This window comes from Nyctereutes procyonoides, unplaced genomic scaffold (assembly GCF_905146905.1).
Source record: "Nyctereutes procyonoides isolate TBG_1078 unplaced genomic scaffold, NYPRO_anot_genome, whole genome shotgun sequence".
NCBI classification, from domain to species: Eukaryota; Metazoa; Chordata; class Mammalia; order Carnivora; family Canidae; genus Nyctereutes; species Nyctereutes procyonoides.
In genome coordinates this window covers 14,718,651-14,738,249 of record NW_026575024.1, presented here as the reverse complement: position 1 = coordinate 14,738,249, position 19,599 = coordinate 14,718,651, and the positions used below count along the sequence as shown (strand labels likewise).

At 50.1% G+C, this 19,599-nt stretch overlaps 4 protein-coding genes across 5 annotated transcripts; 2 read left to right on the top strand and 2 right to left on the bottom strand.

The window, feature by feature from the left end:
- The first annotated feature begins 78 nt into the window (after nt 1-78).
- On the top strand, nt 79-10,499 carry ZSWIM3 (zinc finger SWIM-type containing 3). Its single transcript, XM_055299896.1, has 2 exons — nt 79-419; nt 8,078-10,499. The coding sequence occupies exons 1-2, from the start codon at nt 265-267 to the stop codon at nt 10,011-10,013; spliced, it is 2,091 nt and encodes a 696-aa protein (XP_055155871.1). The 5' UTR covers nt 79-264; the 3' UTR covers nt 10,014-10,499.
- Nucleotides 10,500-11,278: 779 nt separating this feature from the next.
- On the top strand, nt 11,279-14,383 carry ZSWIM1 (zinc finger SWIM-type containing 1). 2 transcript variants are annotated; one of them, XM_055299939.1, is made up of 2 exons: nt 11,279-11,631; nt 12,582-14,383. In XM_055299939.1, exon 2 carries the CDS (start codon nt 12,728-12,730, stop codon nt 14,096-14,098), a length of 1,371 nt encoding a protein of 456 aa, XP_055155914.1. In that variant the 5' UTR covers nt 11,279-11,631; nt 12,582-12,727; the 3' UTR covers nt 14,099-14,383. The 2 variants fall into 2 exon arrangements, with proteins under 2 accessions (XP_055155914.1, XP_055155919.1); XM_055299944.1 differs by having other exon boundaries at nt 11,279-11,828.
- Nucleotides 14,384-14,476: 93 nt separating this feature from the next.
- SPATA25 (spermatogenesis associated 25) lies at nt 14,477-17,086 on the bottom strand. The gene is made up of 2 exons (XM_055299973.1): nt 16,335-17,086; nt 14,477-15,955 (listed from the first exon to the last, which is right to left on the bottom strand). Exons 1-2 carry the CDS (start codon nt 16,453-16,455, stop codon nt 15,324-15,326), a joined length of 753 nt encoding a protein of 250 aa, XP_055155948.1. The 5' UTR covers nt 16,456-17,086; the 3' UTR covers nt 14,477-15,323.
- A 243-nt stretch (nt 17,087-17,329) lies between these two features.
- NEURL2 (neuralized E3 ubiquitin protein ligase 2) lies at nt 17,330-19,552 on the bottom strand. Its single transcript, XM_055299958.1, has 2 exons — nt 18,569-19,552; nt 17,330-17,575 (listed from the first exon to the last, which is right to left on the bottom strand). The coding sequence occupies exons 1-2, from the start codon at nt 19,308-19,310 to the stop codon at nt 17,460-17,462; spliced, it is 858 nt and encodes a 285-aa protein (XP_055155933.1). The 5' UTR covers nt 19,311-19,552; the 3' UTR covers nt 17,330-17,459.
- Nucleotides 19,553-19,599: the final 47 nt, after the last annotated feature.

Below are 19,599 nucleotides of genomic sequence, written 5' to 3'. Positions count from 1 at the left end.
ATGTAACTGTGAGGGGGAGGAACCCAGGGCTGAATAATAAGAGCTGAGCGTCATTTCCCCTCTGTGAGAAAGCGAAGACGCCCCCAGACCCCTGAGCCCTCTCGGCCCTTAGGGCTCCTCCTGAGCTCCGTAACAGGCCACTCAGCTGAGGCCGACCCTTAAGGCCTCCTGGACATGCGCCAGCCTGTAGGCCCTCACAGTGTGACCTCTGAACCCTAGTGTTGATCCGGGGGCCAGCCCCTGGTGTGGGCTGAGGGGGCGGCCATGGAGCTGGGCAGCTGCTTCAAGACCTACGAGGATTTCAAGGAGTGTTTCAGCGCCTACAAAAAGGAGAACAGGTGCTCCTTCATTCTCAGGGACTGCGTCTCCGTCCACTACCACAACCTCAACCATGGCACCTGCATCCGCGAGGACATCCTGTAAGGGCGGGGCAGGTCTGGGGCGGGGCAGGAGGGTGGGGAGGAGGCCGGACTGTCCCCTGGAGGGAGGCCTTGGAGGAGGAGGAGGAGGAGGAGGAGGAGGAGGAGGAGGAGGAGGAGGAGGAGGAGGAGGGAGCGCAGCTGGGCCCTGGTCTCAGGGCAATCAACAGGCACCGAGCACCTGTCCTGTGCCTGGTGGAAAGAGCAAAACATTCCCAAGGCATCGCTTTTTGACCACCCACTTCCCCTTCATTCATTCACTCCATTATAGCTTTCCTGAAATAACTGCAATTTGCCCCATTCTTTGAGCACCTGCAGTATCCCTCGTACAAAGTACCGTCTTCACAAATGGATACAAAATGCCTCTGGGATGATTTCCTCCATCAGTGTTCTCTTGACAAAGCAATGAACGCGGTCAGTTGTTGGTTAGTTTGCTCATTCATTCGTTTTCTACGTGGTTCTCGAGCTTCTGAGATTAACAACCGTTTTTTTCAAACACTTCCCATGCCCCAGGCATCCTTCGCTGTTGTGTGCATGCTTTACCAGGCAGGGCTGTATTGAGAATTATAGATAAATGCTGTTTTTCCCTTTTGGCAGCTGAGAAAACAGGCTGAGAGGGTTGACAACTCCATTGTCTTCAGGGCTCGGGTGAAACAGCCCAGCGTCAGAAAGTTTTAATTTCACCCTAAGAGAAAGAATGATGAAATAACAACGGACTCCAGGTCTTGTAGCAGAGACCACAGAGGTGTGTGGTGACATGGAGAGCAGGCCCTATCTAATCAACTCCAGCTAATGGCCACCAGGTGGAAATGAAGATCCAGTGTTGCCAGAAATGGGAGCAGGACAAGTCAGAAATCCAAATTTGGGGCAATATCTCCACTTTTTAAAAATTGCAAATCAGTTTAGATTTGAACACACTCTGAGGAGGCCAACTCAAGGAACGGTACAAGTTCCCCGTCTAAATTATTGTTAGGCAGTTAAGGGAGAGGAGAAAAGCTCTTCTTGAGTCTGTTGGACCTTGACGGTTTTCAGCTCAGAATAATCCACATGCCAAAGTGGCAAATTCTGGGGCAGCCTGTCCTGAACCCCATCAGTGGTTAAAAGGGAGAGCTCTGGAGCCAGAAAGACAGGCTTTACACTGGAAGTTGGGGAACACTTTATTTCTGTGACCGTTTCATCCTTTGTAAAATGAGATGGATGAGGTGAAGAGTAAATAACAGAAATGCGTATAGGAGCAGAAACGTGGTGCTCTGTAAGTACTCCGAAACTGTAATGAGGACATGTTAGAAAGTGGTACTGGGACTCAGTACTTTGAGAGGCAAATGTGCTGTGGGAATTATCACTAAATGATCAAAAGTCCCATTCCACTCGGAACGTTTTGATTTTTTTTTTTTAAGAGAAGTTTACCTTTTTTTTTTTAAAGATTTTATTTATTTATTCATGACAGGCACAGAGAGAGAGAGAGAGATGCAGAGACACAGGCAGAGGGAGAAGCAGGCTCCATGCAGGGAGCCCGACATGGGACTGGATCCCTGGTCTCCAGGATTCCACCCCGGGCTGAAGGCGGCGCTAAACCGCTGGGCCACCCAGGCTGCCCAACTTCTTTGATTTTTATGCCCAGTTTCCCCTCTCATATTTTTATATACAGTTGTTTTGTTTTTCTTTTGGGGGATTGATATTCTTCAAACACTCCATGAAGTATTCTGTCTCTCTCCACTGCCATTCAGTTTAATAGCTACTGCATTCCAGACACTCTGATTTTACAGGCATTGTTTTATTTAATCCTCATCACACCCTTTGAACTAGGCCTTGTTATCTGAGTTTTCATCTTCCATGTATCCATAGTCACAAGGCCCAGTAGGAAAGCAGATGTCATACAAAAATCATGCTAATAAACCAGCCACTAAAAAAATTAGTCACTATTTAATAATGTCCTGCTTATCTCTACCAGTCTCATTAACATCTTTGGCACTCAGTTTCTGGCTAATCAATGGATGTGGTAAACATTAGGATAATACAATGGAAATAAAATGAATTGCAGGCTGAAATTACACATCTCCCAAGACCTGTAGGACTTGGGTCTCTGAAAGTAATGATGGAGACATTCCATCTCCCTCAGCCTGACACCCATGAACAAGGGTAGAAGGGAAGTCAACAAGGCTGATTATGTGAGGAATTTGACAAAGGATTTGCATAGTGAAGAATTAAATTAGGTCCTTGGGAAGCCTGATAGAGCTTAGGAATATTTCCGTAAAACCTTTCCATATTGTGAAAGAGAGACATGAATAAAGTATCAGTGTTTGGGGAAAAAAAAAAAACATTTGATACTGTAAGTCATGCTTTATTTTAAGAATTTGTATACAGCTGCCATTATAACCTACATTTTGTTTATTTTTTAAACTATTTATTTAAGTGATCTCTACACCCAACATGGGGCTTGAATCACAACTCTGAATTCAAGAGTTGCTTGGTCTTCCAGCTAACCCAGCCAGGTGCCCCTAAATATATTAACTTCATAATTTTAGTCTATTATAAGATTAAGTTTCACTCAAGTCTTTTTTTTCCACTATTTACTCTGATATGTTGTTTCTGGGGGATGTTTTTTGGCTGCAATTAACTGAAAACTCTGACTCAATATGGCTTCTTTCTTAGAAGCTCAGAGGGGGGCCTTTGAGGGTGATTGTTTCCATGGCCCAGGCTTTTTGTGTCTTTCTACTCTGCCATCCTCAGGTCTCAAGCTTTGCCTGCAGAAAGGCTCCTCACGAAGGCAGAGGTCATATCCAAAGGGAAAAGCCTTCCTTGGTTTCCTGCAGATTTCCTCTCATGTTTTTTTCTTCAGAATTGGGCCAGTATCCATGCCCATTCCTAATGAGATTACCTTAATTGGCTTAGACTAGCCCTGAAGTACTTAGCTATGTGGGGGAGGAATGGCAACCCAAATTAAGTTGGCTTGCTGTTAGTAAGGAAGAAGGGGCTAAGGGCTGTTAGCAACCCACAGATGCAGTCACAACATTTTAAATGAATTCACTTCTAGTGGTTCTGATTGGTTTTGGATGAGATGCTGACTTCTAATTGGTTTGGGATGAGGTACTGACTTTGATGAACTATAGACCAGTACTCCTGTTATTTCTGTGTTTACAGATAAGGATTTGGAGGCTTAGAGGAAGTGAAATGACTTGTCCAGGCTCACACAGCTAATAAGTGGTAGAGCTAGAACTTAAACTCAGATCTTCTGACTCAGAGTCTTGTTGCTAACTCAAGTTACATTGTCTAAAATGACTTTACCTATAAAAATCCTATTCATTGCTGAAGGTGTGATTTACACACAAGGACACAAATCTTATGTAAGATTAATCAAAATCCGTAGTTAATCTGTACAAGTTCCCATAGAGGGAATTACTCTTTGTTCGATTGTGAGTAATATTGCTTGTACCTCTCCTTAACCATTCACTTGATTTTGACTTCACTGGCTGCCTACGTGAGTCTCTCTCTGTTCACTAGACTTAGAGAGTGGAGACTAATGAGTCTATGTAGCCCTGTGAACAACTACTGTAGTATTCAGTACATAGCAGGACTTGGTAAATGTTTGAAATTAAACAAAGGACTTGTCCCATATCATAGTGAAAGTAACAATGCTAGGACCAGAAGCCAAGTTGTCTGACAGAATGTTCCCCGTGCTCTGCCTAGTAAACTTGTCATGTTATACGAGGAGAATCATTTAATGTTCATTTGGCACATGTGCTTCAAGCATCTGGTGGGTGCCTGCTATGGGAGCCAACACGGGAGCACACTGGTGATGCTGTCCAGTAGAGAATATAAACGCCTAGAAAGTGGATGGGAAGGAAGGCTGGCTGACTCCCTCCAGATCCCGAGTGAGCAGTCTGTGATATAAGCACTAAGGGAGATTCTTAAAGATGTGAAGCCTTGTGCCTGCCCTCAGGAGTCGATGTTTTAAGCTGGGAGGCAACTAGGTACAGACTAAAATAACAGAAGTGCTCAACAAGGTTGTTGTGTTTTTTTGGGTTTTTTTTAAGGATTTTATTTATTCATGAGAGAGAGGCAGAGACACAGGTGGAAGGAGAAGCAGGCTCCATGCAGGGAGCCTAATGCGGGACTCGATCCCAGGACTCCAGGATCACGCCCTGGGCCAAAGGCAGGCGCCAAACCCCTGAGCCACCCAGGGATCCCCACTCAACAAATTCTTAACAAAAGATTTGTATACTTCATTGTAGGCAGGTTATATCTCAATAAAAAAGCTGAAGCAAAGCAGGGAAAAAAGCAAGCTTCACCCTAGTACCTATTATGTTTGAAATGCATGATGCCAACAAGGACATTTAGTGATCTATAAGGAAGTTATTGGACCTGACTAGATTGTTGAGGGTCAAGCTGAAGGGGTAAAAATTATTATTCTGAGAAAGGAGAAAGATTGTGACAACAAGACAGGCAGCATAAGGGTTAACTACACAGACACTAGCCAAGCAGGCTTAGTTCATATCCCAGATTCTTATCCTTGAGAACATTTTTTTTTATTATTATTTATTTATGATAGTCACAGAGAGAGAGAGAGAGAGAGAGAGAGAGAGAGGCAGAGACACAGGCAGAGGGAGAAGCAGGCTCCATGCACCGGGAGCCCGATGTGGGATTCGATCCTGGGTCTCCAGGATCGCGCCCTGGGCCAAAGGCAGGCGCCAAACCGCTGCGCCACCCAGGGATCACCCTTGAGAACATTTTTAAGCCTGTTTCCCCATCTGCAAAATTAGGATAATAGAACCCCTTTCCTAGTATAAAATGGTGCACATTATTAGGGGCTTAATAAAGCCTGGCATATGATACCTTAATACATGTAGTACTGGCAGGAAAGGCTGTAAAAGCCTTGTTAACATATTGGGTATAGACATGTATTAGGAGGAATTAGAATGCCAAAATTTCTACCCTGGGAGGTACAGTCAGTCATTAATAGGATCAGGAAAGGTTTGAAAGACCCTTATGGTTGGTGTTCACCAGTATCTTTTTTCGGAGTAGCCTAACAAACCTGCATTAAGAACACATGAAGTTGGGATGCCTGGGTGGCTCATGGGACACCTGGGTGGCTCAGCAATTGAACATCTGCCTTGGGCTCAGGATGTGATCCGGGTCCAGGAATGGAGTCTGCATCAGGCTCCCTGTGGGGAACTTGCTTCTCCCTCTGCCTGTGTCTCTGCCTCTCTCTTTGTGTCTCTCATGAATCAATAAATAAAATATTAAAAAAAAAAAAAAAAAGAACACATGCAGTGAATCTCATTTGATGAGCTAGGGCTATGCTAAGATCTTAAGCCAGCAAAAGAGTAGGGCCCAGTCTGTGGGCTTGGGGAAGGCTTCCTAGAAACATTGATGGTTGCACATAGTCCTGAAGGATGAGTAAGCTTTAAGATGAAAACAGGTGGGAAGGGCATTCCAGAGAGAGACAAATACAAGCAAAGGCAGAGAACTGAGAGACAGCATAGTGAGTACAGGATGCTCTAGGCAGTTTGTCTTTCTAGGGCACAAAATGTGAGATGGTGAGGGGGTGGGAAGAGAGGCTAGTGAGATAGGCAGAGGCAACACCTCGGTCACTATGACTGGCCTTGCCATACCAGTTGGCTGCACTAGCCCCTCCTGGCCCTGAGCTAGGGATGGTGTTGCCATCCCAGCACTATGCACACAACAGGTACAGGCATTTCCAGCCCTGGGCCATGCCACCCTGTTATTGTAGACCTGACGTATCCTGTTTTTCTAAGCGTATCCCACAGGGTGGGTAGACAGGACCAGCAAGATTAGAGTGTTTGGAAAGGGTTAGTGAGAAGTCCAGGCTGTGTCACGTCATGCCAGAGGCTGAGATTTTTTTTCCCTTCTCCTTGTTGCTGGGACACTCCCTGAGGAGGCAGGGGTGCAACCTGTGCCACCCATGGTCTATGAGTCATTTATCAGAACATCTTTGATAAGCATCTGCTGAAAGAATAGCATTGTGTTAGGTGCTTGGAATACACTGAGAAATAACTCAGTCCTGTCACTTGACAATAGCCCCATCCAATTATAAAGGTACTTTATAAACATCCAAGAGAATGTCATAAGACATAAGAGCTGTAATAACAGTAGCAGACTTTGATTTAGCATAAATAAAAGGGTGAACCAGGCTCTGGGCTAACTATTATGTCTCAGGCTTCTTAATACATATAACAATCTTTTTTTTTTTTTTTTTTTTAAGATTTTGTTTATCCATGAGAGACACAGAGAGAGGCAAAGAATAGGCAGAGGGAAAAGCAGGCTCCCCGCTGGGAGCCTGATGTGGGACTTGATCCCAGAATCCCGGGATCATGACCCGAGCCAAGGGCAGACACTCAACCACATTGCCACCCAGGAGCTCCTCTTTTTTTTTTTTTTTTTTTTTAAAGATTTTATTTTTAAATGATCTCTACACCCAGTGTGGAGCTCAAACTTACAAACCCAAGATTAAGAGTTGCACATTCTACCCATTGAGCCAGACAGGGCTAATCCTCATAATAGTCTTAATATGTCTATTAAGAGACTGTCTATTAAGAGACTTAATATGTCTATTAATGAGACTGTCTCATTTTATGACTAGGAAACTACACACAGAGAGGTAAAGTGACTTGCTTAAAGTCAAAGATCTTACGAGTGATGGGGCCCTTATTAATATCCAGGTAGTCAGCCTCCAGCATCTCCAGTTTAGCCACTAGTTATGCTGCCACCCAGAGAAGTTTTAAGCCTTTTATGTTAAATAAATGCAATGAATTCCAAGAAGGGAGCAGTTACTATGGGTTGAAACATCCACAAAGGCTTACTGGAGAAGGTGAGACCTGATTTGGCCTCGAAGCATGGGTTGAATGACGATAGGAAAAGAACAGATATTCAATTTAATTACCCCTCTCCTTTGTTTGTTTGTTTGTTTATTTAAGATTATTTGAGAGAGACAGCAGAGCATGTGAGAACATGAGTGAGAGGGAGGGGTAGAAGGAGAGGCTGTGTCTTGAACCCAGGACCCTGGGATCATGAGGTGAGCCAAAGGCAGATGCTTAACTGATTCAGCCACGTAGGTGCCCCTATCCCTCTCCTTTGAATCATCACTTTCATCCTAGAATGGCAATGCTGAAGGGACCCAAAGGTCATTTAGCCCAGGGATTCTTACTCTCTTGGGATTTGGACATTTTTGTTTAAATGAAAGATGAATAGAGATCTTTCCTCTGAGAGAAGGCCACTTGTATCTTTGCTGTCTGGAGGAGGAGGAGGCAAAAGCAGTAGTTCCCCAAAAGGCAGGAACAAAAAGGACATTTTAAACAGTGAGTAACCAGCTGGCCCTCTGCTGCCGCCTCTTGTCTGTTTTCCCTCGTGTCTTGCCTCATGCTGAATCACTGGGAGCTGCAGACAGGCCACAGTGCATGAATGAAAGGAGTGGGGGCTTTGAACTGCTGATGATGAAAATAAACGCAGTGTCAGTTGGGCAGGGTCTTGACAAAAGAGCTAAACACTTTGGGATTGGAATGTGAATATCAGTCTTCCTTCCCTACGTCCTACACTGCCTCGTCTCTGAGACACATAGCAGCCACTGTAAGTCCCTACGGGGTCTTGTCTTAGAAAGGGGTGGGCAGTACATTTCTCACTGTCACCTCTACCTTCCTTAGATATGTGCAGGTGAAATTTGTCTGTATTCGGACTCAGTCAAACAGGAAGAGAACATCAGAGGTGGACATGTGCCCAGCATACTTGCTCCTGCGGTACAATGAGAAACTGGATAGATTGTTCATCAGTGAACTCAACACCCAGCACATCCACGTTGACTACAAAACTGCAGGTCCCAGAGGAGACACCGCTGGCAAATCTCAGAAGACCGTATGCCTGCAGATACCCCAGCCTGCGCAGCCCATGATCGAGAAGGACCTTGACCTGGCCAAGAAGTCCCTTGTTGAACCATCATTTTGCTTAGATAAGGTCCAAACACCCTCAAAGCCACAGCAGGAGGGAATCACTCCTTCTGACCTGGCCAAGATAGCCAAAGTGATGAAAAACTTTCTTAAGGTGGATGAGGGTTCCATGGCTTCTCTCAGCGTGGGCAACAGCCAAGACTTGGACCGGTTGAGCTTCCAGAGCAGCAAGATGAGTGATCTGTTCATCCGCTTCCCAGAGAATCTCTTGCTACACCGGGTGGAGAACGCCCAGGGCCACATCCTTTATGCTTTCTTGGTGGAGAACAAGGAACGAGAGGGTCGAGTGGTACACTTTGCCGTGCTTCAGGCTGAGACAGCTACCTCTGTGGCCAAGATGCTGAGTATCTTCACGGAGTTCAACTGTGACTGGCCCAAGGTCAAGGTGGTGTTTGTGGACCCCTCCTTCCCCCATCGAGCCATCCTGCAGGAGATCTTCCCCGCTGCGCGCATCCTCCTCTCTATCTATCACACCACCCGGCTCCTGGAGAAGAAGTTGCATCGGAGTTCAGCAAATCCATCCTTTAAAAGGCTCATGAAGGAAGCCCTGCGGGAGGCGGTGTTTGTCACTTCTGATGCCAGCCTGCAAAATCTCTGTCAGATGTCCCAAGCCCTCCTAGACGAGGAGCTCTTCAGCTTCCTCCAGGCCCACTGGTTCTCCTGTGAGCTGCTATGGTACATGCACGTGAGGAAAGGCCTACATGCGTGTAACACATACATGGACAGCCTAGATGTCGTCACCAGCAAGGTGTCCAGCCTTTTCCGGGAACAGCAGTCTTTGCTGGACTGTATCCTCCGCTTCGTAGATTATATAGACTTCTTTAATACCAAAGGCTTGAAGAATGTGCCCACAGCTCCTCCCAAGTTAAAGAGAGCCCGGCCAGCCAGCCTGCCACCAAAGCCCAAGAAGGCGTTTGGAGTCTGTGGGGGCAGCCTCAGCAGGCTCCCCATGGAAGAGACCAAGCCCGGCCCCCAGCGGGTGCAGCTGCAGCAGCAGCCACAGGTATGGCCCTCCCGGGGCGGCATGCTGGATGCCTTGCATGAGAGTGGCTCCCAGCTGGCCTATAAGCTGTGCCAGAACGAGTGGGAGGTGGTACAGAACTCCACCCACCTGGTGGACCTGGCTGGCTCCTCTGTGGACATTCAGCTACTGGAGGATTCTCACCATGTTAGCAAAGATGGCTGTAGCTGCAGCTGTTCCTTTCAACAGTCGTACCACCTGCCATGCCGGCACATTCTGGCCCTGCTGCATACCAGCCAGAAGCCCGTGGGTGAAGCCATGGTGTGCCGCCGGTGGCAGAAGAGGTACCAGCACCTCCTTGGGCCCAACGGGGAGCTCCGGGACCCTGTCATGGTCCCAAACACAGGCCAGCCAGGGAAGCAAGGACGGAGTGACATGATTCAGGACCTAAGCAGGGAGCTGGCAAACCTGCTCATGCAGAGTGAAGGGCCAGAGCTAGAGGAGCGCTATTCCACCCTGCGCAAGATTGTGGACATCTGGGCGGACCCCTGCCAGCCTCCTGAGCCCAGTCAGCAGCCAGAGGACTTCAAGGATGTGGGCCGCCTCCCTTTCCTTTGGGGAAAGCCAGAGGAAGGGGAGGGACTCCCTCTTGCTGGAGCCACAATTCATGACTGAAGCACTAGCACTGGCATGCTGGACCACAGGTCCCTCTCCTTGGAAGTCGGAGAGCCCAAGGCGGGCAGGACATGCTAGGGGTCAGCATTTCAACCAGTGTCCCTACGTAGGGCTAGGAAGATAGTTACATCAGGGGGTAGAAGAACCCCACTACATGACAGTCCTTCGATTCTACCCCTCTTCTGCCCTACCTTTGTCATTCTTTGGGAGCCTCCTTCATTGTCAAGGCCAAAGTTATCTCCATGCTGAAAGGTCATCCCTCTTTCTGCCCCGTCTCCTGAGATCAGAAATCTCACTCCCATTAGAGATGAACTCCTGCCCTAGTATAGGGTGAGACAGTCCATACCTGGGAAAAGGACCTGTTTTCAGGGACAGAGGGTGATCCTTGGCTGTTGCTGCTCTTTACAAAGAATCTGTTATTTGTACTTATTTTTATTCACATTAAAGTTTGTTTTGTTTTGTTTTGTTTTTTAATAAAATCAAACAAGCTGGGGAAATGTGTGCTGTTTGGACAGGGAAGGAATCTAATGGGGGTTGTGGGGCTAAACAGAATCTGATGCCTTAAATTCAAAGACTTAGCAGTCTGCCACCAACTTCATCCTCTTCCCACCAACCAAGCCTTCAACAAGGATTTCATGCCGCCTAGAATTCTAGCAGGAAGCCACCAAATAGATGTGGGGCGAGGGGAACCTGAACCCTAGAGTCTACTACCCGCACTTGCTGGGAGACTGTGGGCAGGTTTCTAATTTCTTTGACCCTAAGTTCCTCATCTAAAAATAAGTCTTGGCCTGTTCTAATCCCAATTTGCCATCTAGATTTATATAAACAGAACTTTTTCCTTCCAGTTCTAAGCACCAGCCTGGACTTTTGTTGTTGCTAGTTTATAATGTTAACCACCTAAATCCTGGGAGCTACCCAGCTTTCCAGGATGTTCTGTTCAGGGGAACCGAGGTCAAAGGTGGCAGTCAACCTTGGTTCCTGAGCTCGTCCGCCATTCTGCCCTGACCTTAAAAAGATCACCGCGCGCTACCGCATCTCTTCTACAAAACAATGGAGGGGGCGGGGCAACAGAAGGTTCAGCTCTCGCAAGATCTGGATTTCCTCAGCTGTAATGGAGAGGGCAGATTTCGAGGCCTGGGCCTCAGTTTCCCCATAAAGCAGACACGGCACAATTACAGAGGCACCCTTTCCTCCCCTCTACCTTCCCCCGGGCTTTGGAATTTGACCAGACAAGAAAGAAAAATCCATAAAGCACCGCTGTTTATTTCCCTTTAAATTTTCGACCCCTGAGGAGTTTCCATAGCAACATGCCCTTCCCGCGTCCGGTCCCCACGCGGGGCTGCGGAGTTCCAGCCTCCCGGCTCCGGCTCTCCAGGATCCTGGTGTCCTCGGGCTCTCATTGGCCACCGCCAGCCGAGCCCCTGGTAACCCTGGGAACAGCGCCCGCCCACAGATCGCCGGGCTACGATTGGCCTAGGCCCCAAAGGCCGAACGCGAACTCTTCAGGCCATTGGCCCGAGTCTCGGCGAAGCTGGCGCCGCGGTTGGTGAGCCTAGAGGTCAGTCAGAGTCAGAGCCAGGGTCAAATAGGGAGAAATGGCGACGGAGCCAGGCCGTGGGTGAGTGATTTCTGAAGGGGTGGAGGTGTGAGGCAACTGATGACCGCGGTCAGCCATGACACAGCTCCCAAAGGGGTGGGAGGTTGACTTCTCTTCTGGCTCCGGCCGGACTCGGGACGAGAGCGTCCGACCTCTACATCCTCCCACCCGGGTGAGAGGTCACAGGCTGCGCCCCCTCTCTGGTGTTTGGACCTCAGGTACTGTGCAAAGCAGCCAGGATGCCGAGCCAAAGGCTCAGCTTCCAGCTACTTGCAGAGTAATGGTGGGCAAGTCACTTAACCTCTTCGAACCTCAGTTTCTCATCTGTAAAATGGGGACAGTAACCCGGTTTGGGGCCAAATTGAGTAAACACTGGGACAGAGTACTGCATTTAGAGGGATTTCTGGGGAGGCAGGAGAGGTCAGCCATGCATATTCGATAGCCCGTTTGTGGTTCGGTTCAAGGGCTTGAAGCTCAGAGGGAGTCACTGACTTGCCCAGCATCATAAAAGTTCTCTTATGTATACTAGGACCAAATGGAAGAATGGATGCCAAGCAGTAATCTGTAAATATAATGTGCTAAACAAATATTTTAAATGCTGTTTGAGGAGAAAAAAACAAAAAGACCATATGCAGCTCTAGCCTTCACAGCCATTTAAATCTCTTGGAACTGAATCTTTCCATGGCTAGCTTATCAATTAGGTCTCAGCTCCAATGTCATCTCCCTCCCCAGCAAGAGAGAGCTTCCCTGACCACCTTAACTGAAGTATCCCTCCCTCCCCCAACTTACCTTCTACCTGTTACCCAGTTTTGTGGTCTTGCTAACCTTCATTGCCTGTTATATCTTTGTTTACATGTTTATCGTGTATCTCGCCCAGGACGGTGAGGATACAGAATAAGCAATATTGTCTGGATGAATAATTGAGGAACCAAGCCCCTACTGTCTCCTTAAACTTCTGTTCCTCTCCATAGGCCCATCTTTGGAACAAGATCGGGGAACTACATTCCAGCCTCAAGCTTCATCTTAGTTGGAGCTTGAGATCCTGAAAGTCTCTTGGACAGCAGCCTTGCAGAGAAAATATTTTGACTGTGGCATCTAGACATCTCCCATCTCCCCCATGGCCCTGACAATGCTGAATGAGCTCTTGATTGAGGACCCAAACCCACCTATGCTGCTGTATCAGGTTAGCAAGACTGCTCAGTTAGATACCCTCAACTACCAGAGCTGCTTTATGCAAGGTGTCTTTGCCCATTTCCCTGAGATCTTATTTATCCACCGGACCTATAACCCAATGGGCAAGGTGCTATATACCTTCCTGGTAGATGGACCTCGGGTGCAGCTGGAGGGTCATCTCGCCCGGGCAGTCTACTTTGCCATTCCTGCCAAAGAGGATGCTGAGGGCCTGGCCCAGATGTTCCAGGTGTTCAAGAAGTTTAACCCAGCATGGGAGAGAGTCTGTACCATCCTGGTGGATCCTCACTTCCTCCCCTTGCCCACCCTTGCTATGGAGTTTCCCGCAGCCGAGGTCCTGCTCTCAGCCTTCCACATCTGTAAGTTCCTCCAGGGCAAGTTCTATCAGCTGTCACTTGGACAGCCTGTGGAAAGGGTGCTCCTTACTTCCCTGCAGAGCACGATGTGCTCAGCCACAGCTGGCAACCTAAGGAAGTTGTATACACTCCTGAGCAACTGCATCCCTCCTACCCAGCTGCCCGAGCTCCACTCACACTGGCTGCTCAACGACCGCATCTGGCTGGCCCACCGCTGGAGAAGCCGAGCTGAGAGCAGCCGGTACTTCCAAGGCCTGGAGGTCACCACCCGCGTCCTCAGCCAATTCTTCGGCACTACCCCATGTGTGGAACAAGGCATGGTCTCTCTGCTCCGATACATGCACCAGAACTCTGGAGACAAGGCAAGTTTTAGCCTGGGCCTGAGTCCCCAGAACAATCATGCCACCTTAGACGTCAGCCCCGAAAGCCCCAAAGTGGAGCAGCTAGTAGAAACCCGCATCCAGCACTCCCTCAATGCCATCTGCACGGGGCCAGCTGCCCAGCTCTGTCTGGGTGAACTCGCTGTGGTCCAAAAATCTGTGCACCTCATTGGCTCCGGTTCAGAAAAGGTGAACATCCAGATCCTGGAGGACACCCATAGGGTACGGCCCCAGCCCCCTGCCAGCTGCAGCTGCTACTTTCACCAGGCCTTCCACCTGCCCTGCCGCCACATCCTAGCCATTCTCAGTGCCCACCACCAGGTGCTCCAGCCCGACATGCTCCCAGCACAGTGGACAGCAGGCTGTGCTGCCAGTCTAAACAACATCCTGGGCAGCAAGTGGAGTGAGACGCTGGATAAGCACTTGGCCGTGGCTCTCCTCACTGAGGAGGTGGGTCAGCTCTTGCAGCACTGCAGCCAGGAGGAGTTTGAACGGAGGTACAGCACCCTGCGGGAACTGGCGGACAGCTGGATCGGCCCTTATGAGCAGGTTCAGCTCTGATTACCCTAAATGCCCAGAGATGTTCATACACATGTACACACTCACACCCACACACAACACACACACACAACACACACACACACACAACACACACACACACACAACACACACACACACAACACAAACACACACTATCATACTCCTGCGGGCCCTCTTCCCAGGAAAGGACAAGTGTCTTCTATTCTACTATAGCGTGCTACCTAAAATGTGTCTAGTTCCCTAAGACAGGAGTCAGCAAACCTTTTTTATAAAGGGCCTGGCAATAAATATTTTAGACTTTGCTGACCACAGTCTCTGTTGTATATATATTCTTGGTTTGGTTTTTGTTTGTCAGCCTTTTCAAAAGATTAAAAACCACTTAGCTCAAGGGCCTTACTGAAACAGGTGGCTTCTGTTCTAGAGTAAGACACTGGGTGTAGATAAGGGATCAAGGGCAGGAGTTTGGTAATAGCTTCTGCAGTCATTAGATGCCTCACCTGACTCACAGAGGAGAGATGGATCTCAGCCTTTGTCCCCCGGCCCCCACCGAGGTCATTAAAGTCAAATGTTGCCTGTTCCAGCATTTGACTAGTTTTTGTTGTCTTCTAGAAGACAGCAAATATTGTGGAAAGAATAGACTTTGGAGTCTGACACTACATGCAAATCTTGGTTTTTTTTCTCTGCCTGATTTTTGAGGCCTGGTTGTGCCTTTTACTAGCTCTGGGACATCAAGCAGGTCACCCCTCAAAAGGCTCGATCTGTTCATCTGTAAAAATGGAGAGCCTCAGAGCATTGGTAAGATTAAAGGAGAGCCTGCATGTAATGGGCCCAATGACCAGGGGGCACTCAAATAACTGTTCATTTTCCTTCCTTGCCTCTGGTCCGTCCCATCAATTGCCCTCAGCTGGCTGAGAAATGTAAGGTAAGAGGAAAGTTCACATGGCCTAGGACTTTGTACATCTTGATCAAATCCCAAAACTGTACAAAAGAGGCCTCCACTCCAAGCTGGGCTCCCTCAGGTAATTTTCATCGTAACTACCCTGAGAAGACCTATCTCCTGACTTAGTGGTATCTGGAGAAACTTCTGGGGTCTGGGCCCTGATGACTCAGATGAAAGGCTTGTGTTCATCAGGGTGGCTCAAACAACCACCCTCTCCCCCCATCCTTGTCACAGGTACCCCCAATTCTGTCTGCCCAAAAACCATGCGGAGAAGCCACCCTATGTGTCTGGTGCTATTTCATCCAGCTACAAGCAGGAGCCAGGAGGCTGGCCTCTCCTGGATCTCATTAGGGGCATTTGCCCTGAGGCTGTGTGGGCATGTGCCTGCTCGCACCGCGCCCCTTCCATAACCCCTCCTGGCTCTGGGTGGGCCATCATGAAAGCTTGAGCGGCCCGGATCAGGTCCTCTTCCCTCAGGCCTGGGACAGGCACGGTGGGGATGCCAGCGATCATCATGGCCAGGGTAAGGATGCAGATGTCAGGCTGGGAGCCGGCCTCTGTCCCCTCTGCCTCGGAGGGCATCGGTAGAACGCCTGGTGACAGCCCACACAACAGCAGGGGCCCAGGCCTGCTGGGGCCACCCAGCTGGGGAGCTCTGCTTCTGGAGCAGCCATCCTCCCAGCCCAGGCTCTCTGGCTGCCTTGCGTAGGGGAATTTGTGGTTGTATCGGCCATACTCAGTCCGCTGTAGTATCTCCCAGCTAGCCCCCCCAGGGCAGCCCCTGGCTTCTGGCACTGCCAGGGCTGGGCCCCAGGCCTGGGCAACAGGTGCCACCTGTTCAGCTTTCTGGCTCAGTGGGCCTAATCCACCAGAGGCCACCACCACTGGCTCTACAGGACTGTAGAGGCCAAGGGATGAGCCTGGAGAAGCAGCCCCACCTGTAGAGACAAGAATGAGATGGAATGTTATTCTTGGTCTCTTTCAGGAGGCCCTGAGGGCCAGGGCATAGGAGCAGAATATTAAACAGGAGCAATTAAGACCAGCCCAGGAGGGCTGTCTAGTGGTTGGGAACTAGGTGTTTTACTCATATCCGCACCCCGAGTCCCCAGCACCAAGTAAGGAATGGAGAAGTGTTGAATGAACTAGTGAGCAAGCAGGTAGTTCCTGGCAAGGACTTTTGGAATGGCTTTCTTCAGAGAATTGACTCTAGGGCCAACCCAAAAATGTACAGCAGAAACTCCACCTCCCCAGAGCCAGGAAACAAGTTTTCAGGGAAAGCTGTGGTACCCCTTCCAATTCCAGGAGCCCCTCTCTCACCTTGGCTGGAAGGCAGAAGACCTTGATGAGTTTGTGGAGGCACGAAGTAGGACATGGCTGCCCCAAAGCCCCCGTTTGTGAGGGAACAGTCATCTGCCTCCTGTCCTACCCTTCCCACCATTCTAGAATGTCACCTCATAGTCCCTGCCCTTTACACCTGGAACCCACCTCACAGCATTGACCTGTTCATTCTAGAACCTGTATATTACAATGGGATGGAGTTAAGAGTGCTGGACCAGGAACTGGACATTCTAGGTTCTTACCTCTACCTTGGGCAAGTCACACAGACAGTTTTGTTCCTCGATATTCTCCTCCGTAAAGTGGAAGTAATGACTACCCACTACCTCACCAGAAGTTGTAGGGATGATATGAAGCTATTTGTATGGAAGCAAATGATCAGAGATACAAATAGAGGCAAGTGCTTTGTGCTCTGCAGCATGAGAGGAGTGCTCTGCACTCATTCATCTGCTGTGTGACTTTGGAATACATTTCCATCCTAGACTTTGGCTTCCCATCTCCAAAATGATGTCGTTGGTCCAGGGCACTGGGTCTCACCCTGGGATCCACATTAAATTCTCCTGGGAGCATTCAGAAATCCTGGTGCCCGGCCTCACCTCACACCAATTAAATCAGAATCCCAGAGTCGGATCCAGTTAGCAGTATTTTTCAAAGTCCCTCAAATGGTTATTATATATGCTAAAATCAAGATCTCTATTCTAGGGGAATCCTAAATCCTGGCTGTATATTAGAATCTCTGAGGAGCTTTTATAAAAGAACAAGGCCTAGGCCTGATCCTCTGACAAATGGAATGAGAATCGCTGGAAATGGGGTTCGGGGCATCAGCTCTTTAGTTTATCTCAGAGAACCTGAATGAGTAGGGTCCCAGGCTAGGAATGGTGACATCAGAAATGCTCTCTCTTGTTCAGACCTGCTGACCCACAGTGATTCTAAAAGAAGTGCCCCTCATGGGCTTCCAGGGCAAGGAGACCCTCCAGTGATTGGTGTCAGCACCGGCTGTGTTTATTTCCAGGCCTGGCTGGCAGCAGTATGGCCAGTTTCAGACCAGCCACAGCTCCAGAGCCAGGACAGGCTCATGTGGCCCAGTTCCAGGGTGGCTGCAGGCCTCTACTCATACTTGCAGAAATCCTTAAGTCCTTTCGGCAGGTGGAGCCCATCAATGGCCAACCGGTGCACCACGCTCCTCTGGATGACTAGGCGGCACAGAGTCTGCAGGGACGGCACTGTGGAGAGAAGGCTGTCAAAGACAAACTGAAATGGAGAGGAGAGGGGTCTGAGGCTGACACCCAGAAGATCTAGGTCCTGGTTCTCCCTTTGTCATTAGCTTGGGCTAGTCCCTTCTGCTCTGAAGGCCTAGCTTTCGTCATAGGGCTGCACGTGTGGTTGAGATAAGTACCTCTTTCAAAACATCCACAATGCTGCCAATTTCTATTTTAACTCTCCCTTAGCAGTTTTGGGGGTGGAGGCCTATAGGTAGTGCCTGATTCCCCTGTGCACGGCCCAGCCTCCAGCACAGGTCTGACACCAAGGGGGTTCTAGTTCACTGAATTCATAAATAAGGGACTTAATGGAGCTATAAAGGGCCAGACCCCATGATTAAGACGTCTCAGTCTGGGACCTACGATGCCTTTAAACTGGGATGCCCAGGGCAGCCCGGATGGCTCAGCGGTTTAGCGCTGCCCTCAGCCCAGGGCGTGATCCTGGAGACCAGGGATTGAGTCCCACATCAGGCTCCCTGCATGGAGCCTGCTTCTCCCTCTGCCTGTGTCTCTGCCCCCCTCTCTCTCTCTCTCATGAATAAATAAATAAAATCTTTAAAAAAATAAACTGGGATCCCAAATCCAGGAGCATTTGTCTAATAAAAGAGCACAGGATTTAAAGAAGAAAAAAAAAACAACAACAAAAAAGAGCAAAGCATTTACACAGCAGCCCAAGTGTAAAATCAGTTTAGAATCCCTTCCCTAGGTTAATACAGAAAATACTAGCAAAGCAAAGATCCTAATGGATCACAGCCAAGATGGCCAAACTGAGGCCCAGAGCCAGGGAGCTACTTGTCCAAGATCGCAAACAGAGGGAGAATCTGAAGTCAGATTCCCCCAACTTCGAAAGTAACGCTGGACAGACCAGGGCCTTGCCAGCTGGCTTGGGTATCCTAGCAAGTTGCGGTCCCCACGCTGGGCCAGGAGGGGTCGCTGCCCAAGGGGTGGGATACCTACAGCCGTACTCGAGCTGGACCAGGCGCACGCTCTTGGTGGAGGCAAACACGTCCACCACTGCGTAGAGGGGCTGGGCGGCTGGCAGCCCCCGGGCGCTGGGGCCCATGTCCTCGCCGTTGATGACGATGTGCATGTCGGCCGTGCCGTCCGGGCGCGGACAGAAAAGAACGCCCAGGCGGCTGCGGCGCGCGGTCGGAGGCAGCACGTTCAGCTCATACAGCTGATCCAAGAGATGGCTGTAGAGCCCGGGCCGGCTGCGACCCACCAGGCGGTCGCGGGGAATTCGAAACTGCTCGATGCACAGATACGGTTCCACCAGGAGGGCAGGGGGGCGGCTGGGAGCCAACGCCTCTGCCTCCGGGCGGTCCTCCCGGGGCACGCGGTTGTGATGGCGCGTGATGGCGAAGACCCAGGTGTGGCCGAGGCTGACCAGGTCGGGCAGCGAAAACTCGGGCACGGCGGCCAGAGTGGCGGGGTCCAGCGCGGTCAGGCCGAGGCGCAGGTGCCCGCACCAGCCCAGCTCTTTCTCCTCGATCTCGACCAGGAATACCTGGCCCGGGGCCAGCGGCTCGCGACTGAAGCATACGCCGTGAGCGAAGCTCTCCACGCGTGTGGCCCGCGTCCCGGAGGGGTCCACGCGGATGTTGGCACCGTGCACCTGGTGGAAGCGGGTGGGAGGGGGCTCGGGGCGCGCGGGTCTCCAGGGCGCACGCAGGTCCACGGGGTCGGAGACAGCAGCCATCTCCCGGCCACGAGACAGACCGGCGGGCGCCGGGGGCTATTTTGGGCGGCGTGCTCAGAGGGTGACGGCGGGGGCACCAAGTAAGGTATCCCTCCCACCCCCCCGCCTGCCTTCCCCGAGGCTCTGCGCGGGGGTCCTAGCGCCGCTTGCTCGGCCATCCCGCCTGGACCTGGACCTGGGCCCCCGGGAGGCCGGGCGATCGGGGCCGCCCGCATCTGGGCCATCTGATGGCTGGCGCGCGCGAGGCGGCCTGGGAGGCCCGCGGGCTCTGACCCCGCGCGACCGCAGC